The sequence below is a fragment of the Amia ocellicauda genome, chromosome 15 (genome assembly GCF_036373705.1).
Source record: "Amia ocellicauda isolate fAmiCal2 chromosome 15, fAmiCal2.hap1, whole genome shotgun sequence".
In the NCBI taxonomy this organism is placed as follows: domain Eukaryota; kingdom Metazoa; phylum Chordata; class Actinopteri; order Amiiformes; family Amiidae; genus Amia; species Amia ocellicauda.
In genome coordinates, this window is record NC_089864.1 from 6,653,742 (window position 1) to 6,668,393 (window position 14,652).

The window sequence follows — 14,652 nt, forward strand, 5'->3', positions numbered from 1 at the left end:
TTAAGCTTTCATTTCTAAGCCCTTGTTGAGTTTGGCGCTCAGAGCAATGGAATTTAAAATGAAAAGGAGATCGCCAGTAAATCCTGATAATCTATCTTGTCAATGGCAAGAATGCGTTTCCGAAATTGAAACACAACGCAAAATGAACCATTATAACGGCAGCTTTTTGTCCGCGTAATCTTCAGCCACCGTTTGTGTGTGTGTGGTATTCTTTCTAGGAAATATTTTATTAATATCAAACTAGAAAAAAAAAGATACGCTCAGTTCAAGTGACATTAGGTTTTCCGAGATGTGTTTGGAAATAAATATTTAAAAAGTGGTTTTCTGAAAATAATCAATTTCTCTATTAATACGACAAACCAGCTACAAATTTGGAATTAATATTTTTGCTCATAACCTACACACAGTAGTAGGCTGAGCAGAAATTAAGCTCTAGTGTGTTAGACACATACTTTTCCACAGAAGCATGCATATGTAACTTTTTTATCTTTTTGAATAATTTTGTACACAAACTTTTGAGAATTCCCATGTTGAAATAAAATCACTGACTGATGAATCATTATTGACATAAAGAAAAGACACGTAATTTTCCCTTGCTTGTGGGGATCAAAAGAATGATAAATTCCCCCTTATCTTGTATCCGTATCACCTGAAATCCAGAATCTTTGTCAATTGACCTTGTGTTGACTCAGGTGCCTAATCAGTTCAACTACAAATATTAAAACAAAGGTTTATAAATTCTTTACCTCACACTAGATTATATTTGCGACAGAGGGTGTGCTTGCTAACTGAAAAGATGTCTGTTTACTATATAATATTTAATGTAATATCTTAATTCAACATGACAAGAACACGGTTTGAGTGACGTAACAAAACAAAACACAAAAATAATAACTGGATTATCTGATTCTGGAAATCCATTTGAAGGCATCTCGTTCTTATTTGGTGCATTAGAGAGAGATCTCGATTTAATTACAGCTTTTGTGTTCATCAAAGCGAGGGATGAATGCTCTTACTATTACACTGTTTTGCACTTGGCGAGAATTAAAATCGGAGATACGAAGAAACAAAAATTAAGTGGGTCTATAAAGAAAATCCCCCATCTAATGCCGAACTGGATTCACTGCTTTTCTGATCACAGGGCAACACCGAAAACTAAACGGGAAAGGTTTCCTTCGTGAGTGGCAAAGCGATCACACACAAATAAGAAAAGTTCTGTGCATCTGTACGTGAGACAGTAACACGAATTCCTGCACAAGCCCGGGTCCTGACTCTCTCACGCTGCCTGTCCCGGGGTGCTGTTGATACACGTTGTGAAAAGTGAAAAAAAACAACATGAAAGGAAAAACCTAACCAACCTGCCCCAACCTCGTTTTCACATTCACCTGCAATAAGTCATCAATCGCCGTCAGAGGTCATGAGGAGGGAACGTACTCACAGCTCCTTCACACCTGTTGACTTGCAGCTCAAATAAACAGAAAGATACAACTGGTAGCCAACCTCCACTGTGTCAAGGAAGACAAGAGATTAGTGTTCGGTCAGATGGATGAGAGTCACCCTAGTTGGGTAGGGGGTGTCATGGAATATACTAAAATCAATGATTAAAAACAATATAATAATTATCTTCTACTTAAAACAGCTGGGAAATGGCTTCCATCACTGGTTGGACCAACACATCTATGTATCTATTCTAATAAAGTACACCTTTCTGCTTTTACAGACTTCCTAATCAGGAAAGATACCTTTTCAAACTTATCTAGTGAGCTCGGCCTTGTGCCAGACTCCCAGGCGTCAAAATCAGGGAGGGTGGGAGTTCATAAACAAAACCCCAAACTTACAGGAATAAATTATGTATAAGATGTCGGGTAATTCCAGGCTGTGCTTATGAAACAGTTCTGGCACGATTTAAAACCAGGCGCTGTTGCTACAAAACGTCCCGATGCAAAACCTTTCCATGTGACCGTCTCACAAAGCGATCCCACATCCGGCTCACCTGAAAGAGCCCGAACAGGCTGGGAACGAACGAAACGAGATCCTCGGTGGCACAATGAAACATTTACAGGCCCGAGAGAAGGTATCGGTAACCAATTAACGCAGGCACAGGCTAGCATGCATTTGCTGCCGCTCAGCTGAAGGACTCGGGGCTTGGAGATTGTTTTAAAATGTTATCAGCGTCATTAAAATATTGAATCATCAGAAAAAAAACAATTTCCTAACGTTTCTTTGATGGCAGAAGAACTGGGTTAAAGAGAGAGAGAGAGTACCTAATCATACTAGTTTCAATTATTATCTTTTTATTTATTCATTTGATTATTTTAATGTTTAACTGATAGATTTATTTTTGTTAAATTGTTTTACTTTATTTTCTATAAATCTATATTTTCCTGTTTATATGCATCAATTATATCACATACTCTGGCAATAGAGAGAGAGAGGGAGAGAGAGGGGGGTAGGGAGAGGGAGGGAGAGAGAGAGAGAGGAGAGGGGTATGGAGAGGGAGAGGGAGAGAGAGAGAGGGGTAGAGAGAGAGAGAGGTGGTGTGGGAAGCCTGTCTGGATTTAGACCCAGGCACGGCACTAGAACACGCCACGGTGATGTTAACAAATTAAATTATGGTGCTTCGGCCTGTGAGGAACAGCACAGCACACAAGCATTTATAACCAGCGGTTCAAATAGGTTAGACGCGTCCTTTTGGTTTAATTTGATCCGCATGCTCGGAGGACATCTGAGATGACGGCACACAAGGCACTAAATAAATCACCCCCTAAACCCACAACAATACAACTCCGTGACTCTTCTGACCGGCCAGGGAGGGAACGGCAAGGTGTTTTTGGTGCAGTGTTCAATGAAGAAAGAAATGCTTCAGTTTCTGTATCATTGTTTGCGTTTAGTGACCAGGTTTCAAAGCCATATATGTATATACACACTTGAATAGTGTCCCCCCCATAGTTAGGTAAAGAATACAATCAAAAACATCAGCCACTACCCCGCCAAAAACAAATTCAAAGCATGTCACCTGGGGGCAGGTATCCATTTGCCAGAGGCACATTCAGTGGAAGGCACTACTGAGTAATGGGTTGGAATTCGTGATTGGCAGATGGGTCAGAGCTGATGTTTAATCCAGTCTCCGATCTCCAAAGGCGGAAACAACAACAATCGGAATTCTATCCTGATTTTAATCAACATTTTTGACAACACGCTTATCTCATCTTCCCATAGATCAGTCACTTTTAACGTGCAGAGATTTAAACCTTTTCAAAGTGCTTTAAAAAATGGTTCCTCGTATAGGGAACACCTATGTATTTTATTAATCAAGGCAGCAGGCGTTACAGACTGAAGGTAAATACTCAAATCAAATGTCTGAAACACGAGAATTCAACCCCTGCGTATTTGAGATAAAACTTGCCTTTCATTGGAAATTGACTGCACTGCCAAAGGGAGACAGACTGCGTTCGTGTCATGGCATGCGCTGACATTCTGGGAAAGTATGAAGCTTACTGGAAACGATGATTTGGCAAAACGAATGATTCTCCGACGCACTGATCTGTCTCAGCAGTACAAACTCATCAAGCTAGGGGCAAGATTTAACTATTGTCATTAAGATTTTATTGTGTTGCGTAAGTGCAGAAATTAGGTTATCAAGAATATGCATCCCTAGCACAGTGTGAGTGGGAACCCGATAATGTTGAGAAAATCAATACAAAATCCAAGACCCCGACATAATCCAGCAGAAATGGTCGTTGACTGTTTGCCAACACAGATAAGGGATGTTATCTCAACGCGAGCCATCCGAAAACAGTGTCCTTTTCCCCCACCCCCTCCTGTGTCATTCCTGCAATGTTTTACTAAAGAAGGCAACTGTCTTATCAGTGTGAGTTCGACTCCCATTAATGCGGGGAAGGAGCGGAGCTATTGTCACAGACACCTTCTCAATGAAGAGGAAATCACCTGTTGCTCTGGGGGGATGCATTAAAAAAAAACAGGCTGTATAACTGAAAACCTCTTTCCTTCACTTTCTCTGGGAAAACCGAGTACAGGGTTGGATATGTAGGACACAATACTCCAAAAGATAAAGACAAAAAAAGCTATCAGTGTGTCTGTACAGCAAAAAATAGACTTCATTCTGACTGTGGCATTCAAAATAATGTCCATTTTAAAGTCTACAGGATAACTACAGGCCGCAGAGCTAATAGAGGGGTGTTTTATCTTTACACCTCCATCCCTGAGGAGAAAAGGTCGTTTTACACCGTTAAGAGTCATCTAACATTTGACTTGAGGGTGTGTCTGAAAAGCAGACCATTATATGAGCCTACATCCAGCTTCCTGGGGACAGCGGGGCAGCCATTGTCCAGAGGGGCAGCTCATTAATACCTGTAATAACCCCTTCAAAGGCCATCATTTACCATAAACATGTAAATTAAGACGAGGTTTACGGCCAGAGTTCACTGAATGAAAAATACGTAAACCAGGGAGAGATAAATTAGCAAACCCAAAAGCTGCAAAAATACATCTCGGGCAGCTGCAGGGTTACAGCTGAATTGAAAGGCTGTGAATTAAAAGAATAAATGACATCTTGACAACCAGCCTAGAGACAAAAAGAAAATATATTTTGTACATTTTTTTGAACTAGTAATAAATCCCCCCAATTCCCACCCACTGATAAGAGCAACTGTGTCACTGCAGTAATACATCATCTTTATTAGATCAGACTGGTTTGGGCAAGATGTGAAGAAAATATATTACGGATACAATAAATATACTGTAAAAAAAAGTATATTATCCTGTCCTGTTTGGATTCATTTTGTAAGATGTCTGTAATAGAATAGACTGTAAACAGATCACTGAAGACTTATACTTTAAATAACAGGCTTACTCTTATTCTAAATCTCTCTTATGGATATTGAAAACATAAATACTAAGTATGATATTTATCAGAGAAAAGGTTGCAAGATCATCTTTATAAAAAGTATCTTTAGAATTAGAAACATATTTTTAAAGCCTATTGCTTTGAAAAATAAAATAAGCTGACAAGCAATTTGGCGATCATGTTGTTTTTAGCTGTAGAAACTACATCCTGTAATGAAAACTGCAGTTGCTAAAAGATACCGAAAACAAATAATACTGTAAAACACTTAATGAAAAACTACATCAAACGTAAAGCTACAATATTACACTTTTCAATTATGCTTAATAACTACTTATTGTTGTAGTGGTTTACCCTAAACAATAATTTAAAAAATACATATGCAGTTAGGCCTATATCTTGTGCTGTTACACTACTATTATTACACATTTTATGCAGACATACCCTGTAGAAATATATTTTTGTTATATATTACTGGTTTAGTTGACATCGATGTGGAAGAAAGCTGCTGAACTTTTAGAAACTCCACAGCCAAACAGCACAACTAAGGAGACAGTTTTAGTTCAAGGTCAGCATAAAGATTATGTACAAAAATAACAGCTTTTATGTGGAGAAAACTTTTAAATGATCTTGTAAATCTCCAGTTTCTGTTGAGAACACAAAACGACCAAAAGGATTGCTATACTTTATTTAATAAGATCCCTTTCGCATCAGTAGCTCTGTGGATAACAAACTGAAAATAAACTGTTAAGCTTATTTTAAGCATTGTTATGTTAATTTACATTAAAGAATTTCACAAAGGCCGCTTTCAACTGTATTTCTAAACCTTTCGCCAAATCAGTAAAATGGAGCAAGTTAAAATGAAACTCTGCAAGTTGACATCCTTTACAGCAAACTCATTCATCACATCTGAACATACACCTGTTGGACTTTGAGGGCAAAACAACACTCTTTTGAAGAAACATAACTCTGGGCCTATGGAGAAAATATTCATACATTTAAATATATACATTATATATATATATATATATATATATATATATATACACACATATATACATATATGTATAATTATATATATGTATAATTATATATATATATATATATATATATATATAAATAATGTATTAATATTTTCTCCATAGGCCCAGAGTGGGTTCTATGGGTTCTAGAACCCATTGTTGGTTCAGAACCAATGATTCTATAAAATAACCTATTTATACACCCTGGACAAATAGGTACCTTCTGTGGGTTTTGTTGATCAGCAGTAACATTCATTCAGCAACCCATGCACACTGTAATGAAACCCTAAACTGCTCACAAATAGCAATAAAATATACCCCAAAGCATTAACTGAACATTTAACCCATCTTAAAAGCAAAATCAGATTTACAATTGAATTCAACTTCCACTTAAGACAAATCAGCACTTGTTGCCTTTTGTTTTCCCCATTGGAGAGCACTTACAAGAAACATCAAAGCTATGGCATAACATACTACACCAATATGAGATTCCAAAAGAATTCAACTTTTAAATGTCTTTATAAAGTTACATACCAAGCATTCAAACAAACCTTAAAACAAATGGAAGACGTCTGCACGTCTTCTTAATGTCCCCCCTACATTTGCATTTACAAAGCATTGGTTTAATAGCAGCAACAGAGGCTTACCTGTGACTGACACTTTCATGTGGGCCTCCAGCGCTCTGTTATTATCCAGGTCTCTGCTGAGCTTCAGCTCCCCCGTGTCTTGGTTGAGGAGCAGCAGACTCAACTCATTGCCCTCTATGAAGGCATAGTGAAGCTTATCCGATACGTCGGGGTCGTACGCGGGCACCTTCCCTATTACTCCGGAGGGAAAGCTGTTGGACTTGTTGGTGACATAGTTGTTGAAGATGATCTCAAAGTCCTGCAGAACGGGGTCGTTGTCATTTATATCCACAAGGCGGATGTGAACGATGGCCCGGCTGACCAGCGGGGCAGACGTCGCCTGGACAACAATCACGTACTCCCGTTTGGCCTCGTAATCTAAATCCGTGAGGGCGATCAGGTCTCCATTGAAAATATCCAGCTGGAACACCTCTGGGATATTCCCCTCCACAATCTGGTACATGATCTGGGCGTTGGTGCCCTCGTCTGGGTCGGTGGCCGTGATCCGGGCCACGATGGAGCCCACGGCACTGTTTTCCTCCACGTAGATGTCAAACTCATCCTTCTCGAACACAGGCGGGTTGTCGTTAATGTCCAGCACGGAGATCTGAATATCCACCGCGGCCTTCAGAGGTGGGACGCCCTTGTCCACGGCGTAGGCTTTCAGGTTATAAACCGGGACGTTCTCCCTGTCCAGCTTCCGGGCCGTCCTGATGATTCCAGAGTACTGCTCGATGACAAAGTCCCCGTCCCCGTCGTCCCCACCTTGGAAAGTGTAGCTCACTCTTCCGTTGGACGCCGAATCCCTGTCGGAGGCAGATATCTGCAGGACGCTGGTGTACACAGGTGCATCCTCAAAGACATTGCCCTGGTACATGTCTCGGAGAAACTGGGGGGCATTGTCATTGGCGTCCAGGACAATAATCTCAACGTACGTGGTGTCCGATTTCTGGGGGATCCCGTTATCTCTGGCGATGATTGCCAAGGTGTAGGAAGCCTGGTCTTCATAGTCAATTTCCATCTGGGTGGTGATGGCCCCTGTATCAGGTTCGATCTTAAACTGAGGGACATTGTCTTCCATGATGTACGTGATTCTCGCATTCTCCCCCGTGTCTTCGTCCGTCGCACTTATCACTACCACTGTCGTGCCGATGGGTTTGTCTTCGCTTATAAGCACTTGATAATTCGCGCTCTGGAAGACAGGCCTGTGTGTGTTGGCGTCCGTGACATTGATGAAGACCTGGGCCGCGTCGAAGCGTGTGCCATCGGAGGCAGTGACAGTCAGGACGTACTGTCTCTCCTGTTTATAATCCAAGGGCAGAGCTAAAGTTATTAGGCCGCCACCACTCTGGCTAGTAATTGCGAATCTGTTCCGAGTGTTTCCACTGGAAATCTGATAGGTGACGACGCTGTTGACATCTCTGTCCACGGCCGTGACGGTCAGCACGCTGCTGCCCACGACCGCGTCTTCGTTTATCCTCAGATAGTAGACTTTTTCAGTGAAAGTCGGGATGTTGTCATTCACGTCCAACACTGTTATGCTGACGCTCGCCGAGGAAGACATGACCGGGATCCCATGGTCCCTTGCTTCGATGCCAAAGTTGTAATAGTCAATTGTCTCCCTGTCCAGCTCAGCCGAGACTGTAATCCAGCCCGTGCTGTTATTGATCGTGAAGGGGAAACCCGGGGGTGTATCGATTAGCCTGTACTCCAAGCGTGAGTTCTCCCCGGCGTCGGCGTCGATGGCCTGGATGTGGATGACCGAGTAGCCGATGGGGACGTTCTCCAGCACAGTCGCTTGGAAAGGCGTGCTGACGAACATGGGCGCGTTGTCGTTCACATCCACGACCTGCACCACCACCAGCCCCGTGCTGTTGATCAAAGGCGGCCGCCCTCCATCCTGCGCTTTGATTCGCAGATTATACTCCCTGATGATCTCGTAATCCAGGGGGTTGATGACGTCGATGACGCCGGTGGGCGAGTGGATGTAAAACTGCCCTTTCACATTCCCGCTGATGATGCTGTAATGGACTTTGGCATTGTTGCCTTCGTCCTTGTCCGTCGCCTCCACCTGTGCCACTTTGCTGTTCACTGCAATGTTTTCAGGCACCTGGACCACATATCTCTTCTCACTGAACTGAGGGGAGTTGTCATTCTCATCCTCTACTGTGATGTATACGGTGGCCGTGGCACTCCTGGGACCCGGGTCCTTGCCTTGGTCGTTAGCCTCCACGATTAACTGGTATTTGGACATGGTCTCTCTGTCTGGACGCACCCTGATCCTAACCAGCCCTGTCCTGGGGTCAATTTCAAAAGCGGAGTTGTTCCCGTCTCCGTTCACAATCCTGTAGATCATATTAGCATTAGAAGGCGCATCTCCATCGGTGGCCCGGATGGTCATGACCTCAAAGCCCACCTCCAGGTTTTCCCTGATGGAGACTTTATACTCGGTTTGCTCGAAGATGGGGCTGTGGTCATTGGTGTCGCTGACAGTGACCGTGAGATAGGCGATGGTAAACCTTCTGGGCGTCCCGTTGTCCGCAGCCATCACCTTGAAGACGTGGGTGTCCTTCACCTCCCTGTCCAGAGCCTGGGTGGTGGTGATGGTGCCCGTTTGGGAGTCCATGTAGAAATAGTCATTGGATCTGCTGTCGAAAAGGGCCTCCATGGTGTAATCTAACCTCCCGGCTTCTCCTTCATCTGGGTCGGTGGCCTTGAGCGTGATGACCCCGGTCCCGGCCGGCTCGTTCTCCGCCACAGACACCTGGTAGTTGGGCAGCTGGAACTGGGGGACTGCGTTCACGTTTCTCTTCTTCCGTTTGCCCCACGGGTTTATTTTACGCCTGGCATGGTCGAGAAGCAGCCCCTGCTCGTCCACTGTCATAAAGCGCAATTTCACCCGCACCGAGATGTGCTCCTGGTGCCAGTTCTGCAGGGTGCACAGCAAGTCCACCTCGCCCCTCTCCCCGGGCTGCAGGCAGCGGTTCCCACTCAGTGTCAGACTCCCATTATTGAAGACCATCCTCCAGTCCGTCTCGGTGCAGGTGGAGTTCAAAAAGGCCAGGTTGCGGGTGAACCCCGGCAAATGCGCTTTCACACTCAGGAGCAGATTCCCGGCGGAGACGCAGGACGCCGCGTCCACTTTGGAAAGGTAGTTAATGTAGAGATCGGGCTTACCTGCGGCGTGCTTTCTCTTGTACTTGATGAAACAGTCCTGGCCGTGCACGAAGGCGTTAAAATGCGTTAAAATGAAGTCATCCGAGCCCACAGACCTGATCTTTGCGAACAGCGGCGCCGGGTTGTCCAGCAGCCGCCCGCAGTCCAGTCTGCGAGAGAGACGCAGCGCCCCGTCCTGCGCGTCCATCTCCACAAAGTTTCTCATGTACTTGGGAGTCAAAGTCCGGTCGATTTTGTAGATCCAACCGGGTCCCAGAGACAGGTTTGCCAGCACAGCCCCCGCCTGCAAAGTGTCCGAGAGGTGCAGGTCGAAGCAGCCCAGCATGGGGCACTGGAGCAGGAGAGGGAGCCAGACCCAGTGCGCCGCCAGTGCCATGGCTCCAAACTCTGTAGATCCGCACAAGTTGTCCGCAACACCTGGGCGAGAAAATGCTCAAGTCTCTCCCAGTCCGGGGGTCATTGTGCGCTTATCTCCCCTGGGAAGCTCTTAGGGGCGAAAAGGCGCAACTCCGCATCTTGTCTCCAGAGAGCTGCGACTCATTATTTGCACGTTAAGTTTAAAATGATTACAAAATGGCTCCGGCACTCCTCTGCTCTCCTCCTCCGCCTGCGATTAGCATAAACCTGCTCTCTCTCCCCGCTGGGACCTGCAGCACAGGGGGCTTTTCAGGGAGATTCACAGATCTGGAAATGCGCCCGATTGCTGCTTTGTTACCCTGATCTGCACTGGGATACTTTTTAGCTCAGGGAATGCAACTTGCGCTACTTTACAAAGTTGTTTTGTCAGTGTTTTATGTTTGTTTGTATTTTATTTTCTATCTTCTTTGAATGTTACACCTTTAATAATAAACAAATAGCAATACTGCTTAAGAAACGCAACAGCAATAAAGTAGTTAAATAAGTTAAACACTTTAATAATAAGTTTGTTTCGAATTACATAAGAAATCGAATTTCTTGGAAAAAATTAAGTAGAAAAAGTAACAAAGTAAAAGTTGTCAGACACTGTTTTTATACCCCTTCATGATACATGTATGATATATAGTTATTTCCCAACTGATATGATATGTGTTTTAGAAATAAATTGGAAAAATGCATTTTACACATGTTTTCATATCCCTGAGGTTTTATATTTTTGTAGAAATTATATTTCTATTTGGTAATTTCAAGGAAATATGTTGGATTGTTTTAATGAATAAGAAATAATGATCCACTTTCATTATTCCAGTTTTATCAATTAGAACACAATCATTTAAATCACAATATAATGGGTGATTATCTCTATGGCAACAAGTGATTCCAAGTTTGCCATTGATCTGCCGCTTCCCGTAAATGATCTCTTAAAGAGCGACATCTAATGGACAACATTGGAAAGGAGACACTTGTCGGGAATTCAAAATTGACGCAAATTACCAAAGTATTTGCAGTTAAAATAAACACTTGAATCTTAAAATACATGTATTAATGTCCCAAATCCGAATGGGTGAGATTACATTGATACAGATGGAACTATGCATAAACATCAGACTTGCTTCCTGCTTTGGTTAAACTAAATAATGTGCATATCCACATTCAACTATTTATTATTCCATTCAACTGCATTTGCAATTTAAAAAAGTCAACACATTTATAATGTTTATAATGTTAACAGACCTTAGACCAATTAGAAGTGCTGGACAAATCACAATTTTACTGTGCATGTTTATCAGAGTAAAAGCCTGAGATTTTGTAGCATCAATACTTTCACATTTTAAGAATTAAAACTCACACTCTGCTAAATACTGTGTCCAATTAAGATTTAAGTTTGTTCCAAATGAGATCAGCTACTTTTCAATATTCAGGGTTCCTAATGCTTATTGTTAGCATACGTGTTTCAATCTGTTATGATCAATTAATGCTCATCTGAAAGGAAAACCCTTAAGCAAGCAGTGCATTTAAACATACGCTCTTTCCTCTGATTCCCATAAAGTCACCGGGTTAAAGGCATGTTTGCTGCACCCGAGCTTACATGGTCACTAACTGCCCACACCTGACAAAGTCAACAAAAAGAGATCCAACTCAAACATTGACACTGAAAAGTGTTTAACAAATTGTTTGTTTTAAGAGCTACCTCCAAACATTTTTCTTCAATCAATACAAACTTTCATTCCAAAAGTATTAATTATCAACCCTCCCAAGGACCAGTCTAAGACAAATGTGAATTTAAATCAATTTTCAAAGCTTCTGCCAGTGTCTGAAATAAATCAAGTTATATAATTTGTTTATAAAAGATAAAGCAAATGCAAGTGATGCATTGTTGTGCAAAACAGACTGTTGTGTAATTGTAGCAAAGCTTGTTCTCAGTTTGCAGCATTAGAAACAAAGCTTTAACAGATTTTAAAAGCAATAAAGTAAATGAGCCATTAAATAGAATTTTTATGTTAATTTAAATACTTTATAACATATATTATACTCTGTTTTTCTGATTATGTAATTATGTTTTATTTATGTCCATATCCGAACTCCTTAGACAAATACATATATGTAGAACCCATAAAGGAATACAAATAAATAGATCTGTTTGAATGAGTAGCGAACCTGGTTTTGAATGTTTTATTCTACTCCCAGACCACAACATGTATCTGAGAGTTTGTGAATTTGAGATTATTGGAATGCTTTCACTTCGATTAGTCAAGGACATACTGTTGAGCTTTGGCCCCCAAAAAGTAGGTAATCTACCCAGCAAACAGAGCAGCATGTAGACCCCAAACCCACACAGCCTCGGTCACGGCAGTGGTGGCGTTTGAGAAGCAGCAGGCCATGGCAGCATGTGTGTGTGTGTGTGTGTGTGTGTGTGTGTGTGTATGTGTGTGTGTATGTGTGTGTGTGTGTGTGTGTGTGTGTGTATGTGTGTGTGCGCGTGCGTGCGTGTGTGTGTGCGCATGTGTGTGTGTATGTGTGTGTGTATGTGTGTGTGTGTGTGTGTGTGTGTGTGTGTGTGTGTATGTGTGTGTGCGCGTGCGTGCGTGTGTGTGTGTGTGTGTGTGTGTGTGCGCATGTGTGTGTGTAACATGGGTTTAGACGAGGCAGATCATGTCTTACTAATTTATTAGAAGTTTTTGAACATGCAACAGCAGCTGTAGATGAGGTGAAAGCATATGATATGATATACTTAGATTTTCAGAAAGCTTTTGATAAGGTTCCACACCAAAGACTGATCCTCAAACTGTAAGCTGTAGGCATTCAGGGTAATGTAAGTAGATGGATTATGAACTGGTTGATGTCTAGGAAACAGAGGGTGTCGATTAGAGGAGTCGCTTCTAACTGGAGTGAGGTTGTTAGTGGAGTTCCACAGGGATCAGTACTAGGGCCTTTGCTTTTTCTAAATCTATATTCATGATCTGGACTCGGGGATAGTTAGCAATCTTGTCAAATTTGCAGATGATACTAAAATAGGTGACTCAGCAGATACAATCTCGGCAGCACAGGCTATTCAGAGGGACTTAGATAATATTCAGTTGTGGGCCGACACCTGGCAGATGAAATTCAATGTGGACAAGTGCAAGGTATTACATGCAGGTAACAAAAATGTCCACTATAATTACACTATGGGAGGAATAGAACTAGATGAAGTAACGCATGAGAAAGACCTAGGAGTCTATGTGGACTCCTCACTTTCTCCATCCAAACAATGTGGGGAAGCAATAAAAAAGGCAAACAGGATGTTAGGGTATATTGTCAAAAGTGTAGAATTGAGAACAAGGGCAGTGATGTTCAGACTGTGCAATGCACTAGTTAGAGCTCATCTGGATACTGTGGACAGTTCTGGGCTCCACACTTCAAGAAAGATATCGCTGCTCTAGAGGCAGTTCAGAGGAGAGCAACCAGACTTATTCCAGGTCTGAAGGGAATGTCCTACTGAGAGACTGAGGGAACTGAACCTTTTCACCCTGGAACAGAGGAGACTACATGGGGACTTGATCCAAGTCTTCAAAATCATGAAAGACATCGACCACATCAAACCAGAGGAGCTTTTCCAGATCAGCAGGGACACACGCACCCGGGGACACAAATGGAAATTGGGCTTCAAGGCATTCAAAACGGAAAACAGGAGACACGTCTTTACACAAATAGACTGGATAGGATCCTTGGATCACTTAGTTATAATGGACACCAAACGAGCATGATGGGTCGAATGGCCTCCTCTCGATTGTAAACTTTCTTATGTTCTTATGTATGTGTGTGTGTGTGTGTGTGTGTGTGTGACACCGTGCTGCACAGGGAATGACAGCTGGCTCTCATCTCACTCCTCTTCTCATCTTCTCTTCCACATGACAAGGTCTCTTCTCTTCCATGCTTTCCCGCACCCCACAGGGTGGAGATACAGTCGCAGCTGAAAGTATTCACACCCTTCATTTGAAACAATGCAGCTGACGATTCATGTAGGTTCATGCTTATCGGAATATCCTTTCAGAATTAGAATTAGAAAACTGTCCACTTGACCAAACTTAATTCAAACTTAATTAGAATCCAAGAATAGCGTTGTTTCACATGAAAAGCGGGACACTTTTAACTACAGTTGCATCTGAGGGTTGGCACTCACAATTTCCTGCCAAATGTGTAGCTGATCTTGGGTCAAGTCTCCACACACCTCAACACAGAGGCACTCTTGTTTTTGACTCTTATGGGACGCAGGTTTCTACTATAGTTGAGTCCTGCTGCCACCTAGTGGTGCTTTGTTTTGGTATCGTCAGTAAATTAGAGTGTCTAGAACAGTCCACTTATCCATCTTATACGGCACCCTAAATTAACAATTTCTAAATACTGGGAACACATGCGAGGTATTAATCAATTAAGCAAATCAACCTAGGGATTTCCTCATCCGGGAGGCTAAAGGTATTCAGATAATGGCTCCAATGGCTTGTATACGACTGAATTTACCAAACAGCTGTTTCATTGATCAGGATGAAATACTTTCAGGTGTTTA

General features: G+C 42.5%; 1 protein-coding gene across 4 annotated transcripts in view; it reads right to left on the bottom strand.

Annotated features, from left to right (window-relative positions):
* Positions 1–10,282, bottom strand: part of celsr1a (cadherin EGF LAG seven-pass G-type receptor 1a) — an 82,956-nt gene extending 72,674 nt beyond the window's left edge. For all 4 annotated transcript variants that reach the window (XM_066723936.1, XM_066723935.1, XM_066723932.1 and 1 more), the window contains exon 1: positions 6,534–10,282. In XM_066723936.1, the coding sequence (XP_066580033.1) occupies positions 6,534–10,065 (3,532 nt within the window). In that variant the 5' untranslated portion in view covers positions 10,066–10,282. The remainder of the gene's footprint in view (positions 1–6,533) is intronic.
* Between the last annotated feature and the right edge of the window lie 4,370 nt (positions 10,283–14,652).